Source organism: Marmota flaviventris, chromosome 17 (assembly GCF_047511675.1).
Source record: "Marmota flaviventris isolate mMarFla1 chromosome 17, mMarFla1.hap1, whole genome shotgun sequence".
Classification (NCBI taxonomy): domain Eukaryota; kingdom Metazoa; phylum Chordata; class Mammalia; order Rodentia; family Sciuridae; genus Marmota; species Marmota flaviventris.
The window spans coordinates 57,233,915-57,252,718 of NC_092514.1; the positions used below are offsets into that span (position 1 = coordinate 57,233,915).

Consider the following 18,804-nt stretch of genomic DNA (forward strand, 5'->3'; position numbering starts at 1 on the left):
CCGGCCTGCATCCAGCCGCCAACTGAGAACAGTCTTTATTTTTCACACAGTTGAGAAAACCTACATCCTGAGCATGTGGCTTCCCCCACAAGGTGGCTCACAGGTGGGAAAGGCAGCTGGAAGGGGAGGAGGGGACAAAGGGAGCCCTTCCCCACTGAGCTCCTCCCAGAGAGATGCCCTGTCCAAACACTTCCCCTGACTTCCCACTGGCCATCCCTGCCTGGCCAGGAAGCTGGAAGATGTGGCCTTCTGACGGGGTGCAGCTCCAGCCTGAATCACCTCAGGGTTCTGTTTCCAAGGTGGGTTGAATGGGCTGCCAGGAAAGTCCCCTGTGCTTGTGGGCTATGGCTACTAAGTAATGCTGGACCTTTCCTCAGATGGCCAGAGTCCACTTGTCCATCTGTTACAATAATCAGCTACCTGTTGGGACCCCCAGGGACTCCCAGTCAACATCCACATCACTGTCATCAGCACTGTGAGTGTGCGGTGCTACGCTGGGCCCTTCAACCAAGGTGGCATCATGCTGAGTGACAGCAGGCACCACCACTTACCAAGGGCTTCTCACACGCAGGCCCCACGTGGTGCTGTACACAGAAGCCCCCTGAGAGGGTGGGCCTGTTTCCATGCCCAGGAGACTAAGGCAGAGAGAGAGCAAGTCCCTTGGCCAGAGTCACACACATGGCAGTCAGTGGAGCTGGATTTTGGCCTCAACACAGCAGCATCATAGGCAGCAAAGGGAACAGTATGAAGGGAGGGGTCCTAACACACAGGGGTAAGCAAGGTCACCAAGATAACAGAGCAGCACTGACCTGATGGTGGAGATGACACTAGGCACCCTGGAGTGGCCTCTCTGGGCACACAGGGCCAGGCTCAGGAGAAGAGGAGGGAAAGTTGGTAAGAGTCAGCACAAAGGGTTCAGAAACTCCGATGTGAGCTTCCCAGATTTCCATCTCGTCATCTGTTCATCCATCCAGCCATCCAACTAGCCACCCAGACATCCCGTCACTCAATAATCCACCCATTCATCCATTCCTCTGTCCCCTCTTCAATCATCCATCCACCCACCCACCGTCGTTTGAGCCGTGGCTTACAATGAGGGTCATCTAAGTCACCAGTGGGACTGAACTGCAGGGACTTCTTCACATCACTGAGATTTGTGTCCCACAAATGCAAATCCTCAGGTTAGCAGAGTGCTTCCCCCACGAGATTCCCCCCAGCAGCTCCAAGAGGAGGGGGCAAGTAGGGTCGATGTCATGTCACTCATTTTATAAATCAGAAAACTGAGGTCCTGAGAGAGAAGTTCAAGGCCACCTGCTTAGAAAGAGGTGGAACTGAGATGAACCCAGACATCTTGGCCCTTTTTTTCCCCAGGGCTTTCTAGACTGTAACGCCTCTTCCTGTTAGGAGACCTTCACGAGGACAGTCTCTGCTGGCCTGGGCCTGCTCTGGGACAAGCTGGCGCCTGAGCCCGTTGCTCCGTGTGGCCACTCTCTCTCCCTCATTAGGCTGTGTGCCCCTGGAGACAGGCTGTGTCTTTTGAGCATCTGATTCGCTCCGAGTTCCCAGCCTCGGCTGTGCACACGCCAGGCGCTCAGCAGGCCTTCCCCTGCTGTATTTGACAACCTTGGCTCATCCAGCCCCAGAAGCTGAGTGATGCCTTGATAAACCCATAGCGACCAGAGCAGATTGACTTCTGGTGCCAAGGTGCCACACCAAAGGGGGACAATGCGGTCCTTCCTGGAGGAGGAGGAGAAGACAGACTTCTTCATTCTATTAAAGCCCACAAAAGCCACCTTACAAGGGTGTTCATGGTGGAGGGTGTGGCTCTGGATGGTTGGTCTTTTGGGGGTCCATGGGGAGCTTTCCATGAAAGGAGCTGGATAAAGTCCAAGTGGAAGCAGGCCCTGAGTCCGCCCTGGGCCAGTTCTTTTCCGAGGCGGGAGCTGGATCTCTGAGCATTTCTCCGGGTGTCCACTTGTCCTTCGTTAACAGCACTGGCAATCAGCAGGTTCACTGTGGCTCGGCTTTCTGATATTTGCCGCCATTTGTCAATAGGAGAGCCTTTGTCTCGCAGGAACTGGCTGCTGGAAGGGCAGTCTCTCCTGCACCATCTAGCGTCCCCCACATCTTCATCTGGTCACTCTGGTGTGGGGTACAGTTGTGGGGGGGTGCTGGTCCTCTTTGTTGTTTGCTCACATGGACGTGGGGTCCACGCTGAGGGGTTTGCAGCTCCAAGGACTCTGCTCCCGAGTTCAGGGAGGCCTGGGGAGAGGCCGCCGTCCTGAGGGGCTCACTGTGTATGTTCCAGCGTCTCCCCTGCAGACCCCCGCCGATGACGGATCCGAGGAACCCGGCTCTGAGACCTCGGATGCTAAGAGCACCCCAACGGCCGAAGGTGGGGCTCCCCCTCTTGCTGCTTCCTCCAGACACTCCCTCCCTGCCGCCAGCCTGCGCTTAGCCGAGCTTTGGGCCACCGTCCCTCATGCGCTATGCTCCAGCTGCATTCGCTGTCCCCTCTCCCACGGGCTGAGAGCTGTGCTTGCTGGATGCTTTGCAGGACAGGGTTGTGGGCGCTGGGCCCATGCACAGTTCCACAGAGCCCCTGTCCCCAAACCATTGTCCTCCCACAGCCCCTTGTGAAGTTACCCTTTGCTCTTCTTTTGGGGGCCACCAAGGCCCACAGCAGCCATTTGTTTGAGGAAGGGGCAGGTCAGTGCCCATCTCTTCACCTGCACCTGGGGCCTGGTCTTGGTTTGGTGTCCTTCATTTCTTTAGCTCTGGGTGTGGCTTGGACCTCTGCCCTGGTCAGCCTCTGCTAACCTGTCCTTTCCAGGCATTTGAGACCAGGTTGTTACAGAGTCCCTGTGTACTTCCTGAAGTCTCCTTAGTCCTGGTTTTGATCACCTTCTTTTGTGGTCTGTGTCAATCACGACTACATCTGGAGCCAGGTCCAGTGGTGCACACCTGTAATCCCAGAAACTCAGGAGGCTGAGGCAGCAGTTTGATGCCAGCCCAAGGAACTTAGCGAGACCCTGTCTCATATAGAATATAAAAAGGTCTGGGGATGTGGCTCAGTGGTATAGCACCGCTGGGATCAACCCCTGGTGACGAAAAGAAAAGAAAAGAAGAAAGTGGCTGTCAAGTGGCTGCCAACTGCCTGCTCTAATAGTGAGTCCCAGCGGCTCTTACCCCTGAGGTCCTCAGCCTGGAAAAATTCCCATTGCTCTCCCGAGAGCCCATGATGTCAGACATTTCCTGCTCATCTTGTTAGGACAGTTTTGCAAGTTGCCTGCACCCTGAGAAAGTCCTAAAACACTATCCAGACCTCATGCCAGCTTCCCAAACCTTGGCTTTCGGAGCTTTGTCCATGTGACTCTAGAAGAACCTTCCACCCATGCCCCACTGTGCTCTGGGCTATCCGTGTCCGGCCCCAGGCACCTCGGCTCTCACCCACAGGGAGAGGCTGGACTTTGCCCAGCTGCTTGGCCTGGACCCAGCAAATGATGAAAATGGCCTTCATTGAACTAGGCTGATTTCAGCTCCTGGGAAGCCTTCCAGGGTGACAGCTCCTCGGGTGTGCCCAGAACACCTGGGGTGACTGGGCCAGGAGGAACACTGGCCTGCAGAGCTCACCTTGACGGGGCGCTGACCGCAGCTCCTGGAGGTCCATCCTCACTGCCCGCCTCTGCTGCGAAGCTCAACCACCTCTGGTCACGCACCAGCTCCGGGCAAGACCAGGCCTGGTCATTGCCACACCGGGGCCTCTGCCCTCTGATCAGGGGTCATGAACTGGAAGAGAACTCTGAGACCACCTAGAGATGGCACAGATGGGGAAACTGAGGCCCAAAGAGGACAAAGAACTTGCTCAAAAACCTCCCAGCAAAACTATAGGCCCCAGCCCTATGCCCAGGGTTCCTGCACTGCCCTAGTCCCAATCATGTCCTCCTACACCGCCTGGAGGGTCACACATCTGGCTCTCAATTGTTCTTTATTGTTCTTAAGTTTTAGGCAGACGCAATATCTTTATTTGATTTTTATGTGGTGCTGAGGATCGAACCAGTACTTCACATGTGTCAGGCGAGCACTCTACCAGTTGAGCCATGACCCCAGCCCTCAATTGTTCTTCAAAAACAGTGCTTACGTGGGGTGGGGACTGCTGGGCTTGCCTGGCAGGGCCTGGTGTCTGCCTGCGGTGACATGCTTGTTGGGGAGAAGGGGCAGGAGTAGCTCTGGGTCCTGCTTTGTGCTGGTGCTTTCTTGCATGTGGCCAGGTCCCCTCCTGACTCCCCCTGCTCTGCTCCTGCATAAGCAGCGAAGAGAGGGGCTGGGTGTGGCCCACCCCTCTGAGGCGATTCTCGGTGGTTTCCAGACGTGACCGCACCCTTAGTGGATGAGAGAGCCCCCGGCGAGCAGGCGGCCGCCCAGCCCCACACGGACATCCCAGAAGGAACCACAGGTGAGGGCGACCCCAGGAGCCAGTGCTGGGCTGACCTGCTGCTGGGATGGTGCACTTTGGGTCATCCTGGTGTCCGGGCGAGGCAGGATGTGGGCGACCCTGGCTTCTGGGACTCTCTGGCTGTTGGGAGCCGGGGCCTCGGGGCCTGCAGCCTCCCCGAGGACTGACAGCCTCTGGATTCCTCCTGGAGCCTCCTCCCCTGCCTCAGTCAGCGCATCAGCTGCAGAGTGTGCGGGGCTTTCTGAGGCAGGTGACAGAGCCAGGCCTTCACACCCCAGGCATCAGCCCTCCTGCTCCAACTCTGCCCAGCAGCAGGTCACCCTCCTTGGCCGGTTTGTCCGGAGGAGCACCCGAGCTCGAAGCAGGGCTAGATGCCTCCACACTTTTTGAGGGCTTCATGGGGCAGTCCTGGGAGGATCTCGGAGAGCGACCTGGCATCCATTTATATCACTGTTGCCCTGGACACAGTGTTTGCAGAAAGGCGAGGAGAGGTACCCTGTCAGCGCCTATGACAGGGAATCGGACAGAGAAGGGTGCCGACAGGAACAGCCCTGGCTCGGGGCTGCCCAGTTCTTAGAGAGCTACCTCCTGGGGTCCCCAGGAAAGGGACAGCTCAGCTAGGGTCCCTGGTGTCCTTCTCTTTGTGTCCTCTTCCTTGGCCTTAATTGGAGAGTGTCCAGCAAGAAATGCAGAGGGCCCCACACACCTTGGGCCAGCCGTAGAGGGCAGGTGGAAGCCGGCAGCAATTTTCTTTCCTTCCTGGGTCAGTGCTCTCTCCCAGCTGGAATTGAGAAGCCACTGAGGGGTCAAAGTGTGTTTCTCCTTGGCCAGGTGATGGGCAGAGAGGCCTTCTGAGATGGCTGGGGGGATGGTCCCCAAGTCTGCAGGGCTTCAGTCTGGAGCATGAAGGTGCTCAAGGACCTCGGAATGGGAGCTCACAGAGTGTGCTTACCCGTGACTTGATTTTGTCCCCTGCTGTCCCTTATAGTGTTGTCGGTGGGGGAGTTTGTCCCCTGCCCAGGATGAGAACGTCAGCCAGCTCTTGACTTTTCATGGATCCTGGGTAATCGGGGGCACCATCTGACAGCCAAGCTCCTCACACTGGCCGAGCTCAGACCCTCCCCTGGGGTGGCCTGGGGCAGGTGGGTGTGATGGGCGGCAGGCTGGCCTGGTGTGAGTTGCTGTCCTCCCTGGCAGGTGTTGACAGAACTCTTTCTCTCTTGGTAACCTCATCTGAATTCTTCCGGGCTCTTCTTTCCTTATTCCCTATCTCTTGCCGCTGTCCCCTGAAGACCCTCCCTCTGCACTGGATTCCAGCAGACTTCCTGTCCCCTCTCTCCTGGACCCAGCAACAGCTCACCTCTGCTGAGGGTGGCTGGCTTCCACTGGTGGCCTGTTAGACATCTGAGATGCCCTCCTGAGCCTCTGACCTGGCCGGCATCAGATCCATGGGAGATCCCAGCAGCAAATTTGGGGTACCCTGCTGGCTGGACTGCAGTGGTGCTCCTCTGCTCAGCCCCGGAAGCATCCCCTCTCCCACCCCATGGTGTTCCTGAATGGGATCCTAACAGTGCTCACTAGGTCCCTGGCCAGAGGGAACATGTCAAGTGTCTGTCTCCAAATGATGCCTTGGAAACCACAGGGCCACCTCCCACCCCCAGCCCTTTCCACCCTCGGTGTGGTGGCAGGTTTTAGGGTTCGGTGAGCGTTTTTTCAGTTGTCGACAAGATGTGCCTTAGTTTAGTACCTCGTCTTGGTGCACCCTGTTTGCTGTGTCTTGTGTTCCAGTGAAACTGCCCATGGATGTCCCATGGGGTGCAGTGTGGCTGCCACTGCAGGAGTCCTGCCTTGCTGGGGAGCAGGAAGCCCTCCTGCTTCCTTGAAAATGCCCCCCAGGGATATCAGAGGCTGTTAGCTACCATGTCACCACTGCCATGCCCCCTGCCCCTCTGGGGTTTTTCTGGGTGTCCCTCCCCCTCACCAGGGCCTTCCAGTTCTGCACCACCAGGCCAGGAGGTCGCAGTTCTGCAGTGGCACAGGAAGGCCTTCATCTGCCCCATGGCAGGGCAGCATCCCGGGGTCCTCCTTATGCCTGCTGCCTTGCAGACTCCGTGGCCGGTTAGCTGGATGGTTAGCTGGACGTGCTGTCACTGAGTGCCTTTCTTCCCTTTTCATCTTCTTCCCCAAACTCAGACCAAACTCAGCTCAGAGCTCCTGAGCCATGGGCTAGCATTGTCCCAGTGCTGTGTCATGGGACAAGAAGCTGTCACCATTGAGACTAGCCCAGTGCTGTCTGTGGGGGACCCAGAGGGTGTCCATGCTGATGATGGACCCCTCACATGCCGCCTCCTTGCAGCTGCCCTGGGACAGCCAACCAGCTGGGTAATTAGGAGGCCACCGTGTGGCTGCCCAATGACCCTGGGTACTTCTTTTCCTTGCCACTGTCTCCACGGCAGAGCATGCTGGCAGCTCTGCAGGTCTGGGGACTATGCTGATGGCCCAGCCAAGCTCGCAGGCATTTCTCGGAGGCCATCACCTCTCGTCTGGCCTCAGGCAGGCTGGTAAATGCTGGGGCAGAGGTCAGTGTGTGGCCTGCTGCTTATGTGCTCCGCCTCAGGCAGTTGCATCCTGTGTTCTAGGAATGAATGCTTCTTGATTTAGGTCCTGTGGATGTTGTCAGGAAATTGACTCAGCTTTCTTTGTTTGGGGTGACCAGTGGCTCCCTAAACAGGAGCTCAAGACCCCCCAAAAGCTACTCTCTGGCACCGCTGGCCTCCCTCTGGTCAGGCAGCACCCGTTCCTGAAGGGTTTGAAGGAAAGAAGTTAACGAGTTTGGGGCACCTACCCTAGCCAGGCACCCTGCCACACACCTTCACACGCACTCTCTCGCTGCCCCTCCCATCCTCCGGAAGACAAGCTGGGGTCATCTTCCTGGGGCTCCAGATGAGAAAACGGAGGCTCAGAGAGGCCAAGGAGGTGTTGGCCGCAGGCACAATTTGGCCCTGAGTCTCCCACCTGCAGTGCTGACTGCAGGGGCCTCACAGCAAGTGCTTCTCTGACCTCTGGGTCCTGGCATCTTTGTGAGTCATGACTTGTACCCCGTCTTCCCTCCTAGGTGACAGTCACCTGTCAGGTGTGTGGCTTTGGGGTTTTGTTTAGGAAACCGTTGTCATTGCTGTCCCCAGCAGTGACCTTTGCAGAGGGGCCAGGGCTGCAGCCCTTGGTATTCTGAGGATGTGTCTTTCCTGCAGGTTTTAGGAAAGATCTAAGATACAGAGTTGGTTCTGGCAAATAGTAACTGTCTGTTTTTGTCCTCCCTCTGCTGACACCTAAACCAGCCGAAGAAGCGGGCATTGGGGACACCCCAAACATGGAAGACCAAGCCGCTGGACATGTGACTCAAGGTCAGTGGGCCCAAATTGTCTCCACCACTTGGGAATCAAAAGGATAGAAATGTGAGCATTCAGAGGGCCACCCCAAAAAGAGCTCAGACCTGGGCCCTAATTCACCAGTCCAGGAGATTTGGGGGACTTGGTTCTTACCAAAGGTGGGCCACTCAGTGGCAAAAGAGCCCTAGCAGGGTTTTTTTCTGACACCATTTTTGTGTCATTCCTGAAGTGTTCAGTGTCCCAAAGGGAGCTGACCTTGCCCAGCCCGGGAGTTGAAAATAAATATCTGACAGAAATGCAAATATATATGCAGACAAAAGCTGTTCCCATCACTACCAAACTTTTGCATTTGAACTTTCTTCGGTGTAGCCTGCAAACCTTATGATTTTCTTCTCAGGAATTGAACTTGTTCAGTTCAAGAAAAGCAGCTTTCTGTTATTGTTTATCATAAATATGCTAAGAACTTAATTTATAACATCCTAGAGACCCAGGGTCATTTTAGCACTGAGCCACATCCCCAGCCCTTTTTATTTTTCATTTTGAGACCGAGTCTCCCTAAGTTGCTGAGGCTGAACTGGAACGTGTGATCCTCCTGCCTCAGCCTCCTGAGTTGCTGGTATTACAGGTGTGTACCATTGTGCCCAGCTAGAGATTCTTAATCTTGGGAAATGGAGACTTCTGGTATAAATACAACATGGGCTGGGCTTGTTTAGTATCATTTTCTGGCCAAATGAACTGTACGATGTGAAGGCTTCCAGAGTGCAAAAGAGCTGAGATATTGTTCTTTTGTCCAAAAAGTGATGGGGGATTTGAGGCCAGGGTGCTGTCTGTCTTTGGAGACTCTGCCACCCTGAGAACGTGGTGAGGCTAAAGATTCTCATCTCACACGGCATGGAGAGGGTGCCTTCATTCTTAGGTGAACAGAGAGTTTTGGAAACTACTAGAAGGGAGAACAATACACAGCGGGGCCTTGGTCTATATGTGAATTTACCAAAACCCTGGCTCCTGTTTGTGTGCAGGAATGGAATCCGGGTGTCACACAGATGCTGGGTCACCGAGCCCAGCTCCATCCCTCCCATTCCTTGTGATCATGGGTTTCAGCTTAGGTAAAATTGGAGCTTTCCTGAATCATGATCTCCAGAAGTCATCATCTATTTCCATTTTTTTTAAAAAAGTGAATTTGAGTTTGTTCTACAGATTTGGGGTGCAGCCTGTAGTCCGACGGTGCCTAAGACCGTTAAGGTTGTCTCTAGATAGAGCTGTGGTGTGCTGGGAGTCAGACAGGTGAAGGCCTTGACCAGTTCAGGGACACCCGGGGGGCCCACCCACCTCCTTCAAGTGACCGCAGAGACCAGGCCTCTGGGAAGAAGGTGGGGGACCTGTCTGGAGGGCTGTCTGCCCTGACTCCGTGGCGGCCCCAGAGCTTGTTGTGTGGAATATTTGCTGACACCTCATGGTGTCCTGGGAGTGGACAGGACATTCTGCCAACTCACTCCTCCCTCTGGGAGCGAGCTGTGTGCTGGGCTCCTCACTGAGGAGCGTGAGCTGCACCCCCATCCCCCCGCCCTCGTGCTGATGGTTTTCAAAATGTGCTCCCATCCATGTCTGGGGGATTTGTCTCTTTTTGAAGAGTGGCTCTTGAAGTCCTGGGGTCCGAACCTCCCAGTCAAGAGCAATCCCTAGGAGGCTCTGGGAGGAACGTGCTTTCTGGAAGGCAGTGAGGACCCAGCCTGTTGAGTGGCGTGGTGACCAGGGTTGCCCTCGCCCTGGGCCCGTGAGCTGGCCCCATGACAGAAGTTCTGGCACTCAGGCTCAGCGTGGGCTCGGGCCATGAGCATCTCTCTTTGGGGCTACTTTTCTGAGAGTTTGACTGAGGACCCCAATAAGGTCCCCAAAGACCCTGCAAGAAGCAGGGATGCGTCTTTTCCTGACACCAGCTGATCCAGGGAGGGTGCATTTATTGATCACCTGCTGTGTGAAGGCACAGTTCTGGGAACACAAAGTGAATGAGATGGAGAGTCTGCCCAGCGTGAGGGTAGAGGGGGATCGAGCTGTGCTGAATCTAGGTGGCAAGCCAGTGTGAAGCCACACCCCTGCTGACGGGTGGGGACAGGGTCCGGTCCACACATTACTCACATGCCCACCGATGCACATGTGTGTGGACACACGTATGTGCTCCCCTACCTTCCCTCCCCTCGTCCTAATCTCTTTTCCAAGTCCCTGAATCCTTGGGGGCCACAGGTCTGGCTCGAGGAGAGTCCTGGAAGTTATGTGGGTTCTTCTGTTGGAACCAGATGGGATGTTCAGAGTTGGGAGTTAAAAAAGTAAAGTGTACTTACGAGGACCGTTCAGAACACACAGCCACATGCTGCACAGAGGGACTCACATGAATGTCACATGAATAAGCCAGGAAAAAAAAAAATGAGCGTGGCCTCCATCAGCTGAGTTGGTGCAAAACGTGGTGTGACCGGTTAGAGCAGGCGACCCCTGAGTCTTGGCTACCACCGTGGTCCTGCCTCACCTTAGGCAGAAGGTCTGCTGTGTGACGGGTGAGCTGGAGAGGGCTGGACGCGCTCCCCTTTCATGGAATCTTACGACACTCTCCATCCTTGATCATTATAAATCATGGCTTTCCAGGCTCGAGGCTGGGTGGGTTTGTGGCACCCGCTGGCTTCGTTCATCAGAACGGGAAACAGTCAGAAAGAGTAAGAGGAAAGGGAGCCCTCTCTGACAAGCTCCAGGCCCTGCCAGAGTCTGTTGGTAAAAGGAGAAGTAGTGCCCACACCAGAAGGGGCCTTGGAGGTGACCAGGGCTAAGCCCTCCTTTTATAGAAAAGAAAACTGAGGCCCAGAGAGGGGAGGTGCTCACCCCAGGTCACCCGCAGGTTGGTGGCAGTGAGACAAGAGAGCTTTCATTCTAAGCAACCAGCCGCGAGAGGAGCCCAGAGCTGTGCTCCTGCCCCGTCAGGGGGCCTGCGATGCGTCTGAGCGTCTTTCTCTTATGGCGAGAGTGACGTTCCCTCTCTAAACGGTTCCTGTGCCCTTGCTAACCTTTTGCCACTGCTACCTCTTCAACCCAGAGAAGGTGAGCGCTCCAGGCCTGCAGAGGGCGGCACCCGAGAGGCCCCCGGCCGAGGTCTCAGTGGCATCTCCGGGTGAAAAGCAGCCCGAAGCTCCCGTCCACGCGAGTGCACACCTTCCTCAGCAGCAGCCCACCTGCCCGGTGCCACCTCCACCAGGAGGCCCTGGAGAAGCCCCCGTGGAGTGGGGTCAAGAGCACGGGGGCCCCGCCCAGGAGGGTGTGGCAGTGGCAAAGCCTTCCTCCCCTGCGCATCTCCACGCGGAGCCCGAGGGGGCCGAGGTTGTCCAGGAGAGCTGGCGCAGGGAGATGGAGCCCGGGCACCGTGAGGGCGAGGCCTCAAGCGCAGGGGCCCCAGGGCTGAGCCCCCAGCACGTCCCCCCCAGGCCCAGGACCCCCATCCCACCTGAAGGCCCCAGAGAGGCCACACACCAGCCCTCGGGAACAGGACCTGAGGACCTAGAGGGAAGCCAAGACCGTGGGCCGCTGGAGCGCCAGTTATGGAGAGACCAGGACCAGGAGGGGCTGCCTCCAAAGGGAGGCCATGACAAAGAGAGGCTGGGAGGCCGGGAGGAGGTGGATGAAGACCGAGATGTCGACGAGTCGTCTCCCCGAGACTCCCCTCCTTCCCAGACCTCTCCAGGAGGGCCGTCCCCTCTGGAGGTCTCCAGAGAAGCCGCTGGTATCTGTGGCTTCCCGGCTGAGGGTGCCATCCCGCCCCCTGTCGATTTCCTCTCCCAAGTTCCTGCAGAGATCCCGGCCTTGCAGCCCACTGGGCCCAGCACAGGGCCCCCGGTGGAAGGGCCCGAGGCTGTCCCCGAGTTCATGTTCCACGTGGAAATCAAATCCAATGTGCAGAAGGAGCAGGCCAGGTCAGAGCTGGATCTGGAAAGGGCCTCACATCTGGGGGCCCCGGGAGAGGAGCTGGAGGCCCGGGGCGACTCTGTGGGAGAGGCCACAAGAGAGGCTGGCCTCCCGGAGCCACCTGAGAAGCGGCCTGCTGCTGGTTTGCCAGGGAGGCCCGTCAGCCGGGTCCCCCAACTCAAAGGTCTGTGTGTTGAGCTCCCTCGCTCTTCCCCTGGCGCCCTCCTGTGCCACCCTGGCTGCGGGCACTGCCACTGGCCCTCCTTGACTCCTGCCACCCCAGGGTTCCAAGACAGCCACTAAACTGGCACCTGGGCCGCCGCTGCTCCCCTCCCTCGGCCGCCTGCCCCTGGGGCTTCAGTAGCACGAGCTCCTCACGCTTGCCCGCCGTTTTGCATGTCACCGACACCCCTGCCCCGTGCTTTCTGCCCTGTCCGATTCTCGGACCTCTTGATGTATCCTCCGTGGTCCCTCAGCCCACAGGCAGTGGGTGGATGAGCCCCACAGAGAGGACAACAGCCACCCCCGTTCTCAAGGGCTTCTGCTGTGCTTTACACTCATGTTCTTGAAACTTCCCAACACTCCCAAATAGGCAAAATCAGCCTCATTTGACAAATGAGAAAACCGAGGCTCAGAGAGGTAAAGTAACTTGCTGAAGGTCACCTATACGAGGGGAAGGATCCAGGTTCAGAAGCCAGGTGGGTCTGGTCTGATAGGCACACTCCCACACTCCGCAGTGCCTTCTGCAAGGTGCTGGAGCATGCTTTCCTAATGCAGGGACACAAAGGCTGCGTGCCTGTCTTCTGCTGTCTTTGTCAGACATGTCACATCTGGCAGGTGACACCCAAGCAGCAGCATTTGCAGGTGGCCAAGAGCCCAAAATGAGCCTTTGGCCCAACAGCCCCACCCTCACCCCGCCCTGCCTTGTGGCAGGAGACTGAAGAAGCAAAATCTTTCTGGTCCAAAGTGCCTCCTCTACCCTCAGCAGAGACCAGAGACCCCAGAGGCCCCTGCATTGACATCACAGAGGGGTCACAGCCTGGCCCACCTGGAGCACAACCACAGCAGCTTGAGGTCAGGAGAGGTAGGAGGGGAGATCCCCAGTGTCGTGGAGAGGACTTTCATATCCTAGGAGAGACTTTGTGGCTCAAAGTGGATGTATTCATAGGTTTAGGATTTTAGAATAGTTACCATTTCAGAATTATTTGCAGGGCCCAGGAATTGATGCTACTTAAGCTCACAGTCATAAACATCTATTCGATTTTTATTAGGTTCTACTTACAGAGCAATCTTTGAAGTGTTACAGATAAAGGAAACTGTGTTTAAGATTTAGGATGGAGTGGGGGGGTGGGAAAATCCTATGGCCTGGTTTAGATTCCAAAGCAGGAGGGGACAAATGACTGAGGCTTGTCAGGGTTTTTACCACAGGGTTTTCTAAAGTGATGTTTTATTGAATCCTGGTCCACCCGATGTCAATAGGTGCATCCAGAGGGGAAATGAGTTCCATGGCCCTGTGAGTTTAGAAACCAAGTTCAGGTTTTGCTGCCGGAGAATTTGTCAGTCTTTAATGTATTAATGCATGTCTTGGCCCTCCAAGGACGCATACTATGGACTTCCCACATTTATTTGATCCCGCCTGGTAACATCTCCTGGAAGAGGGCTCCTTGAGTCCTACCTGGATTGGGGAGATGCCGATCTTGCAGATTCTCCTGTGATCAGATGGTGCTGTTGATTTGAGCTAAGGAAGGAGCATGTGAGTCAGACCCTCTTTGGCTCCTATTCAAAGGCCTGGGTGCCACGTTCGGCCTGGGAGCCACTGTCTCCAGGTGGTTCTGCCACACCTGGGCTAGAGGAGAAGCACCAGGCACTCCAGAAATCCAAGACTGTCACAGCCAGTAAGAAACTCCAGGAGGCTCATCATCCTTGGGGCAAGAGGGAATATGATGTCACAACCAAAGAAGAAAATGTGCTATCAATGTTCGATGATGAGCATGAGCTAGAGGAGTGGCTGGGTCTCGTGGGCGGGCCCCACCACGGACAGCTTCCTAAGCAACAGCCACCAATTGCTGAGCTCCATACCCAGATGTTATCTGTGGGATGCTGGATGCTAACAGTTTATAGCTAATTAAGGATTAGCTTCCTCAGTGGGAAGATCCCCCCAGGGCTGGGGTGGGGGTGGGGATGGGCTTATGTACGCATCCTGGAACTGGTGGCCGAGGTCCCCATTAGTAAGGCAGGTTCTAGGGGTGCATCCAGAAAAATGGGGTGAAGTCATTCCCACCAGGCTCACCTCTGCTGGTGGCAGGTCACCAGGAGCAGGGAGGCAGGGTGGTCAGCATAAGAAGGCAAACGTTAGGATTGCTTATGAACCGACCCCAGGGGCCAGGGAAATCTAAGGTGGCTCCAGTCAGGCCTCAAGGCCCTTGAGAAGAAACCAAGGCTGAGCCTAGCCACAGGGTGGAGACAACCCCTGATCCTGAGGTCCTGCAGGAGGACAGAGACTGGCAGAGCTGTCCCCATCCATGGCTTTTAAATGCCCCTCCATGGAGTGGGCTTGGCCTCCCCTGGGTGGGGCTGACCCCGGCAGAGACAGGGAAAGAGTCTGTGGGTGGGAGCTGGCACTGCCCACCCTCCCAAGATAGCCCCGAGTCCACACATGCCTCTAACAGCCTCCACTGCGTCTCCTCTGCATGTCCCCGCCCTCAGCCAGCCTGCTGCCCCCTCACCAGGTTGCTCTGAGCAATGGCCCCAGTGTGGTGTGTTGTTGTACTAACAAAGCAACATCTAGCAGATTCCGGGGGAAAGAAACCCCATTGTGTTTCCACCAAACCCAGCTGAACAAAACACGGGCCACTGACCCCAAACTACGGCTGCTCCACCTGCGCACCAGGAGAGTGGGTTGTAACGCGCATTCTCGTTTTATATTTTATCAGCCCGCATGGTCAGTAAAGGCAAAGAGGGGACTGGAAGCGAGGACAGAAAAGCAAAGGTAAGCTGACTCCGGGAACCTCTGATGCCGGTCGCTGTCATGGAGAGCTTAAGCTTTGTGTGCGCGGTAACACACCACGTAGGGGGCATTTGTCACTAGAGAGCAAGTGTCATTTGAAGCGCATTGTGTTTTTCTGCAAGGTTTAAAAAAATCCCATCACTTATCAATTTTGTACCAGAGAAGGACTGTCAGAAAGTTAATGACATGGTGCTCCTTAAATTTCTTGCACATCTTACACTTGCCACCCCAGATCTAGGCCCAGCAAATAAATAAATAAATAAATATACATTTTATATATATATATGATACAAATGTACATGTATATGATACATAGAAAATGCATTAGGGCTGGGCACAATGGCACACACCTGTAATCCCAGTGGCTCAGGAGGCTGAGGCAGGAGAATCTCAAGGTTCAAAGCCAGCCTCAGCAACTTAGCAAGGTCCTAAGCAACTCAATGAGACCCTATCTCTAAATAAAATACAAAATAGGGCTGGGGATGTGGCTCAGTGGTCAAGTGCCCTGAGTTCAATCACTGGTACCCACCCACCCCCCAAAAAAAAAGAAAAAAAAATGCATCAAGGAGCTGAGTGTGGTGGCACACGCCTGCCATCCCAGTGACTGAGGCAGAGGCAGGAGGATCATAAGTTTGAGGCCAGCCTGGGCAACTCAGAGAGCTTGTATCTCAAAACAAAAAATAAAAAGGCCTGGGATGTAACTCGGTGGCTGAGCGCCTCTGGATTCAATCCTCAGTACTGCACAAAATAAACAGAATACGTTAGGAGGCTGAGGGGATCTTGAGCCAGGAAGTGGTCTCCAGACAGTGCAGGGAGTCCGGTGGCCCGGGAAGTGAAGGAAGTCAATGAGCAGGCTGCAGCCACGGAGGAGGAGCACAGGACCAAAGGCCTCAGGCAGAAGCGTAGCGGGGACTAGCGACTGGCCCGTTGCTGATCCTCTGTGTGGGCTGACCTGAGCTGGAAGGATATGAGAGGAGGGAAAACTGACCCACTCCTTAAACAGAGTGGAGAAGTGAGGGTTGGTGCAGTGGACACCGTTTTGCAATCTTGCCATAGTGGCGATTTGGGCTGAACCCTTCAACAAGCAATCAGTCTTCAACAAGCAATCCCAGGGACAGCAAATGAGTCCACCTGTGTGCCACACGCCTGCCTCCTGAACCCTGCTGGTCCCTGTCAGGCGTTCATTTTTCAGCTGCAGTTTACCCCCTTGAAAATACTCCAGAAGCTTGGTGTAGCAGCACCCACCTGTAATCCCAGCCACTTGGGAAGCTGAAGCAGGAGGATCTCAAGTTAAAGGCCAAGCTGGGCAACTTGGCAAGAACTTGTCCCAAAGTGAAAAAATAAAGTAAAAAGGGCCGGGGGTCTTTCTTCTTTCAGAGAGGACCCACTCTCTTCCTTGAGTCCACTCTCCCCTTTCCTTTTCCTTCTAATAAACTCGTGTCTGTTACTCAAAAGAAAGACAGGAAAAGAAAAAAGGAATGGGAAGGAAGCAGCTGGGGACGTTGCTCAGGGGTAGGGCACCCCCGGTTCAATCCCCAGAACCGCAAAAATAAAAAGGAAAAACGATAGTGTTCCCAAAATTGCTCTGCTCAGTTTCCCTAGAAAATCCCACCTGGCCCTCAACAACACCTATTTTAGAGAAAAAAAAAAAATTCTAATATAAATGCTCCTTTTGGGGTTGGGGAGGTAGCTCAGTGATAGAAAAAGGCTATAAGTTCCATCCCCGGCACCACCAAAAAAAAATCAAATGCTGCCTGGAACATCTGGAGTGCCGTCAGTAGTGGGGCCCTGTCGGATCTCCAGGTGCAGAAGGTGGCTTGAGTTTGGGAGCAGGTGTTGAGTGCTGCCACTGGAAGAGCTTGCCCTCTGCAAATTTGGGGTCCCTATCACACAGACCCAGCCCAGGAAGGCAGATGAGCACCCTGCAAGGACTGAGAGAGCCCTGCCCCTGTGCTTGAGGTCCAAGCAATAACTGTCAATCATTTAGTGTTGCAGAGGGGCAGGGACTGGCTGCCTCGGTGTTCATTCATTCTGCACACATGGGTGCAAGGTCTCTGCCCTGGAGTGGCCCCAGTTGCAGGAGGTCAGCTGTGCTACACACCTAGCCAAGTAGGGAGAAATGCCAGTGGACAGGAGCCTTGCCCAGCTAGGGAAGGAGGGGCCACCAGTAACTACCCCTACGTTTTCAGCTTTGTCACCAGCCCCAGAGCCTCAGTCCTTGTTCCCTTGCCCCCTCCCTTGGGCTCTCCTCCTTGCCAGGGCTGGCACAGAGGGACTCGGCCACTATAGCGGGGAATTCAAGGGTGATGAGGAAACACCAGAGAAGCCCAGTGACATCTCTGGCCAGGTCGCTGCTCTGTGGCTCTGACTCCCTCCCTGGGGTGCCCTAACTTAGCTCTCAGCTTTCATTCCTGAAGATGTGGCCCCAAGTGGCAGTTAGGACAAACCAGGGGTGCCGGCCTCCGTCCATCAAGCCTGTCCTGTAGGCCATTTCATTAGGTGGAACACACAAAACTTTACTTTGCCCATCTTGGAATTTACCAGATAGGAGTAAGACTAGTTTTATTTGAGACTCGATCAGAAAACTTGCATGTGGGTGACCTCAGTGGTGTCAGACACAATCTCCAGGGGTTGGAGCTGGACAGTCCTCCCTTAGGATTGTCCCTCCTATCCACTTGTTATCTTCTCTTTAAAAGTTCTGTCATTTGTGAGTTGGCCACCGTAGCTCATCTAGCTAGCTGACAGATACTTCTGTGATCCTGGAAGGTGGTCGCTTCTCTTTCCTCCTGACCAGGACGGATGAGGGCACCCGTCCCAACAGCACGGGGCTCGCCTCTTTAAACACGCCTGCCTCTCTTCCTGTAGTCTCTGCCCTGTTTCAGTTTGTCTCCCTCCCAAAGTGCTGACGTTCACTTTGGTTTTATTTGTGTTTAGCTGAAGACACCCACGCCTTCCTGTGCTAAAGCCTGAGAAACAGGCCTTGCCTTAGCCCCAGAGCCCCACTCCATGTAGCTCAGACCCTTTGATCAAACCCTCCGGCCCTGAGCCAGCTTCCTCTCCTAAACACGTCTCTTCTGTCACACCCCCAACGGGCAGTTTGGGAGCAGAGGAGGTGAAGCTCAAGGTAAGGAAATGACCTTGGACAGAACCAGGCTACCCTAGCGGGGTTCCCGTGAATGTCCTCTTAGTCACAGTGACCTTCTTTAGATAAGCCCCTGCAGGGTCTTTCCACACAGAATAGTTAAAATTCTAGCTGAAGAGGAAAGGGGCCTCCGGGCCTTGCTTCTCCCATCCCCCTGCCCTTGGCAGCAGTGGCCCCTGAGGCCCTGGGGATCTGAGTTTGAAAGTCGCCCCTGGGTAGGTTGCTGTGCCCATCCTTGGCTTTGGTAACCGGAGCGGCCTACAGATGACCTGTCCCACGGGCTCACTCCCTCCTGAGCTGGCTAGTGCTCTGTGGTCAGTGCTGGCTGCTTCTTGGAGTTCCTGTTAGGTGCAACAGTCACCTCCTGGGACAGACTCCCAACTGCAGACTGCCTGTGCCGTCTCTTGCACCTGACCTTTGGCCAGGGTTCACCTGCCAAGCGCCCTTAGCACACCTGAGACCTGCAGGCCGTTTGGGACAGAACAAAAGAACATGACCTTGTTCTGTTTAGTATTTTCAGTCAGATTCAACAAATAGTGTCTCCAGGAGTCTCTGGTGACACCGACACGTCAGCCAGGTACATCCATAAAGTCGGAAAATGAGTGTCCCCATGGGCATGGCTTCCAGCCCACTGATCAACACTGAGTGGACAACGACCCTGATCTTGCTACAAGCTCTTTTGTCTTTTTATAAAATAACGTCAGCACAGGCGAGCGCTGATAACCAATGCAAATAATTCCTCTGGGAGGAAATGGCTACGGGGTGCTTGGTGCTGGGGTGGGGCTGGGCTGTCTGCGCAGCAAACCCTTGAGGTTGTTGGACACATTTGTTGCATCCAGAAGGCAAAGGGTCACCTGCTTTCGCCTCC

General features: G+C 55.2%; 1 protein-coding gene across 8 annotated transcripts in view; it reads left to right on the top strand.

Moving 5' to 3' along the window:
- The window catches only part of Mapt (microtubule associated protein tau), a 95,470-nt gene that overhangs the window by 53,581 nt on the left and 23,085 nt on the right, over positions 1-18,804 (top strand). For 2 of the 8 annotated variants that reach the window (XM_071604055.1, XM_071604054.1), the window contains exons 3-7: positions 2,309-2,395; positions 4,370-4,456; positions 7,795-7,860; positions 10,925-11,971; positions 14,721-14,776. In XM_071604055.1, coding sequence (XP_071460156.1) covers positions 2,309-2,395; positions 4,370-4,456; positions 7,795-7,860; positions 10,925-11,971; positions 14,721-14,776 — 1,343 coding nt within the window. The remainder of the gene's footprint in view (positions 1-2,308; positions 2,396-4,369; positions 4,457-7,794; positions 7,861-10,924; positions 11,972-14,720; positions 14,777-18,804) is intronic. The other 6 variants (XM_027921782.2, XM_071604057.1, XM_071604060.1 and 3 more) reach the window with 3 other exon arrangements.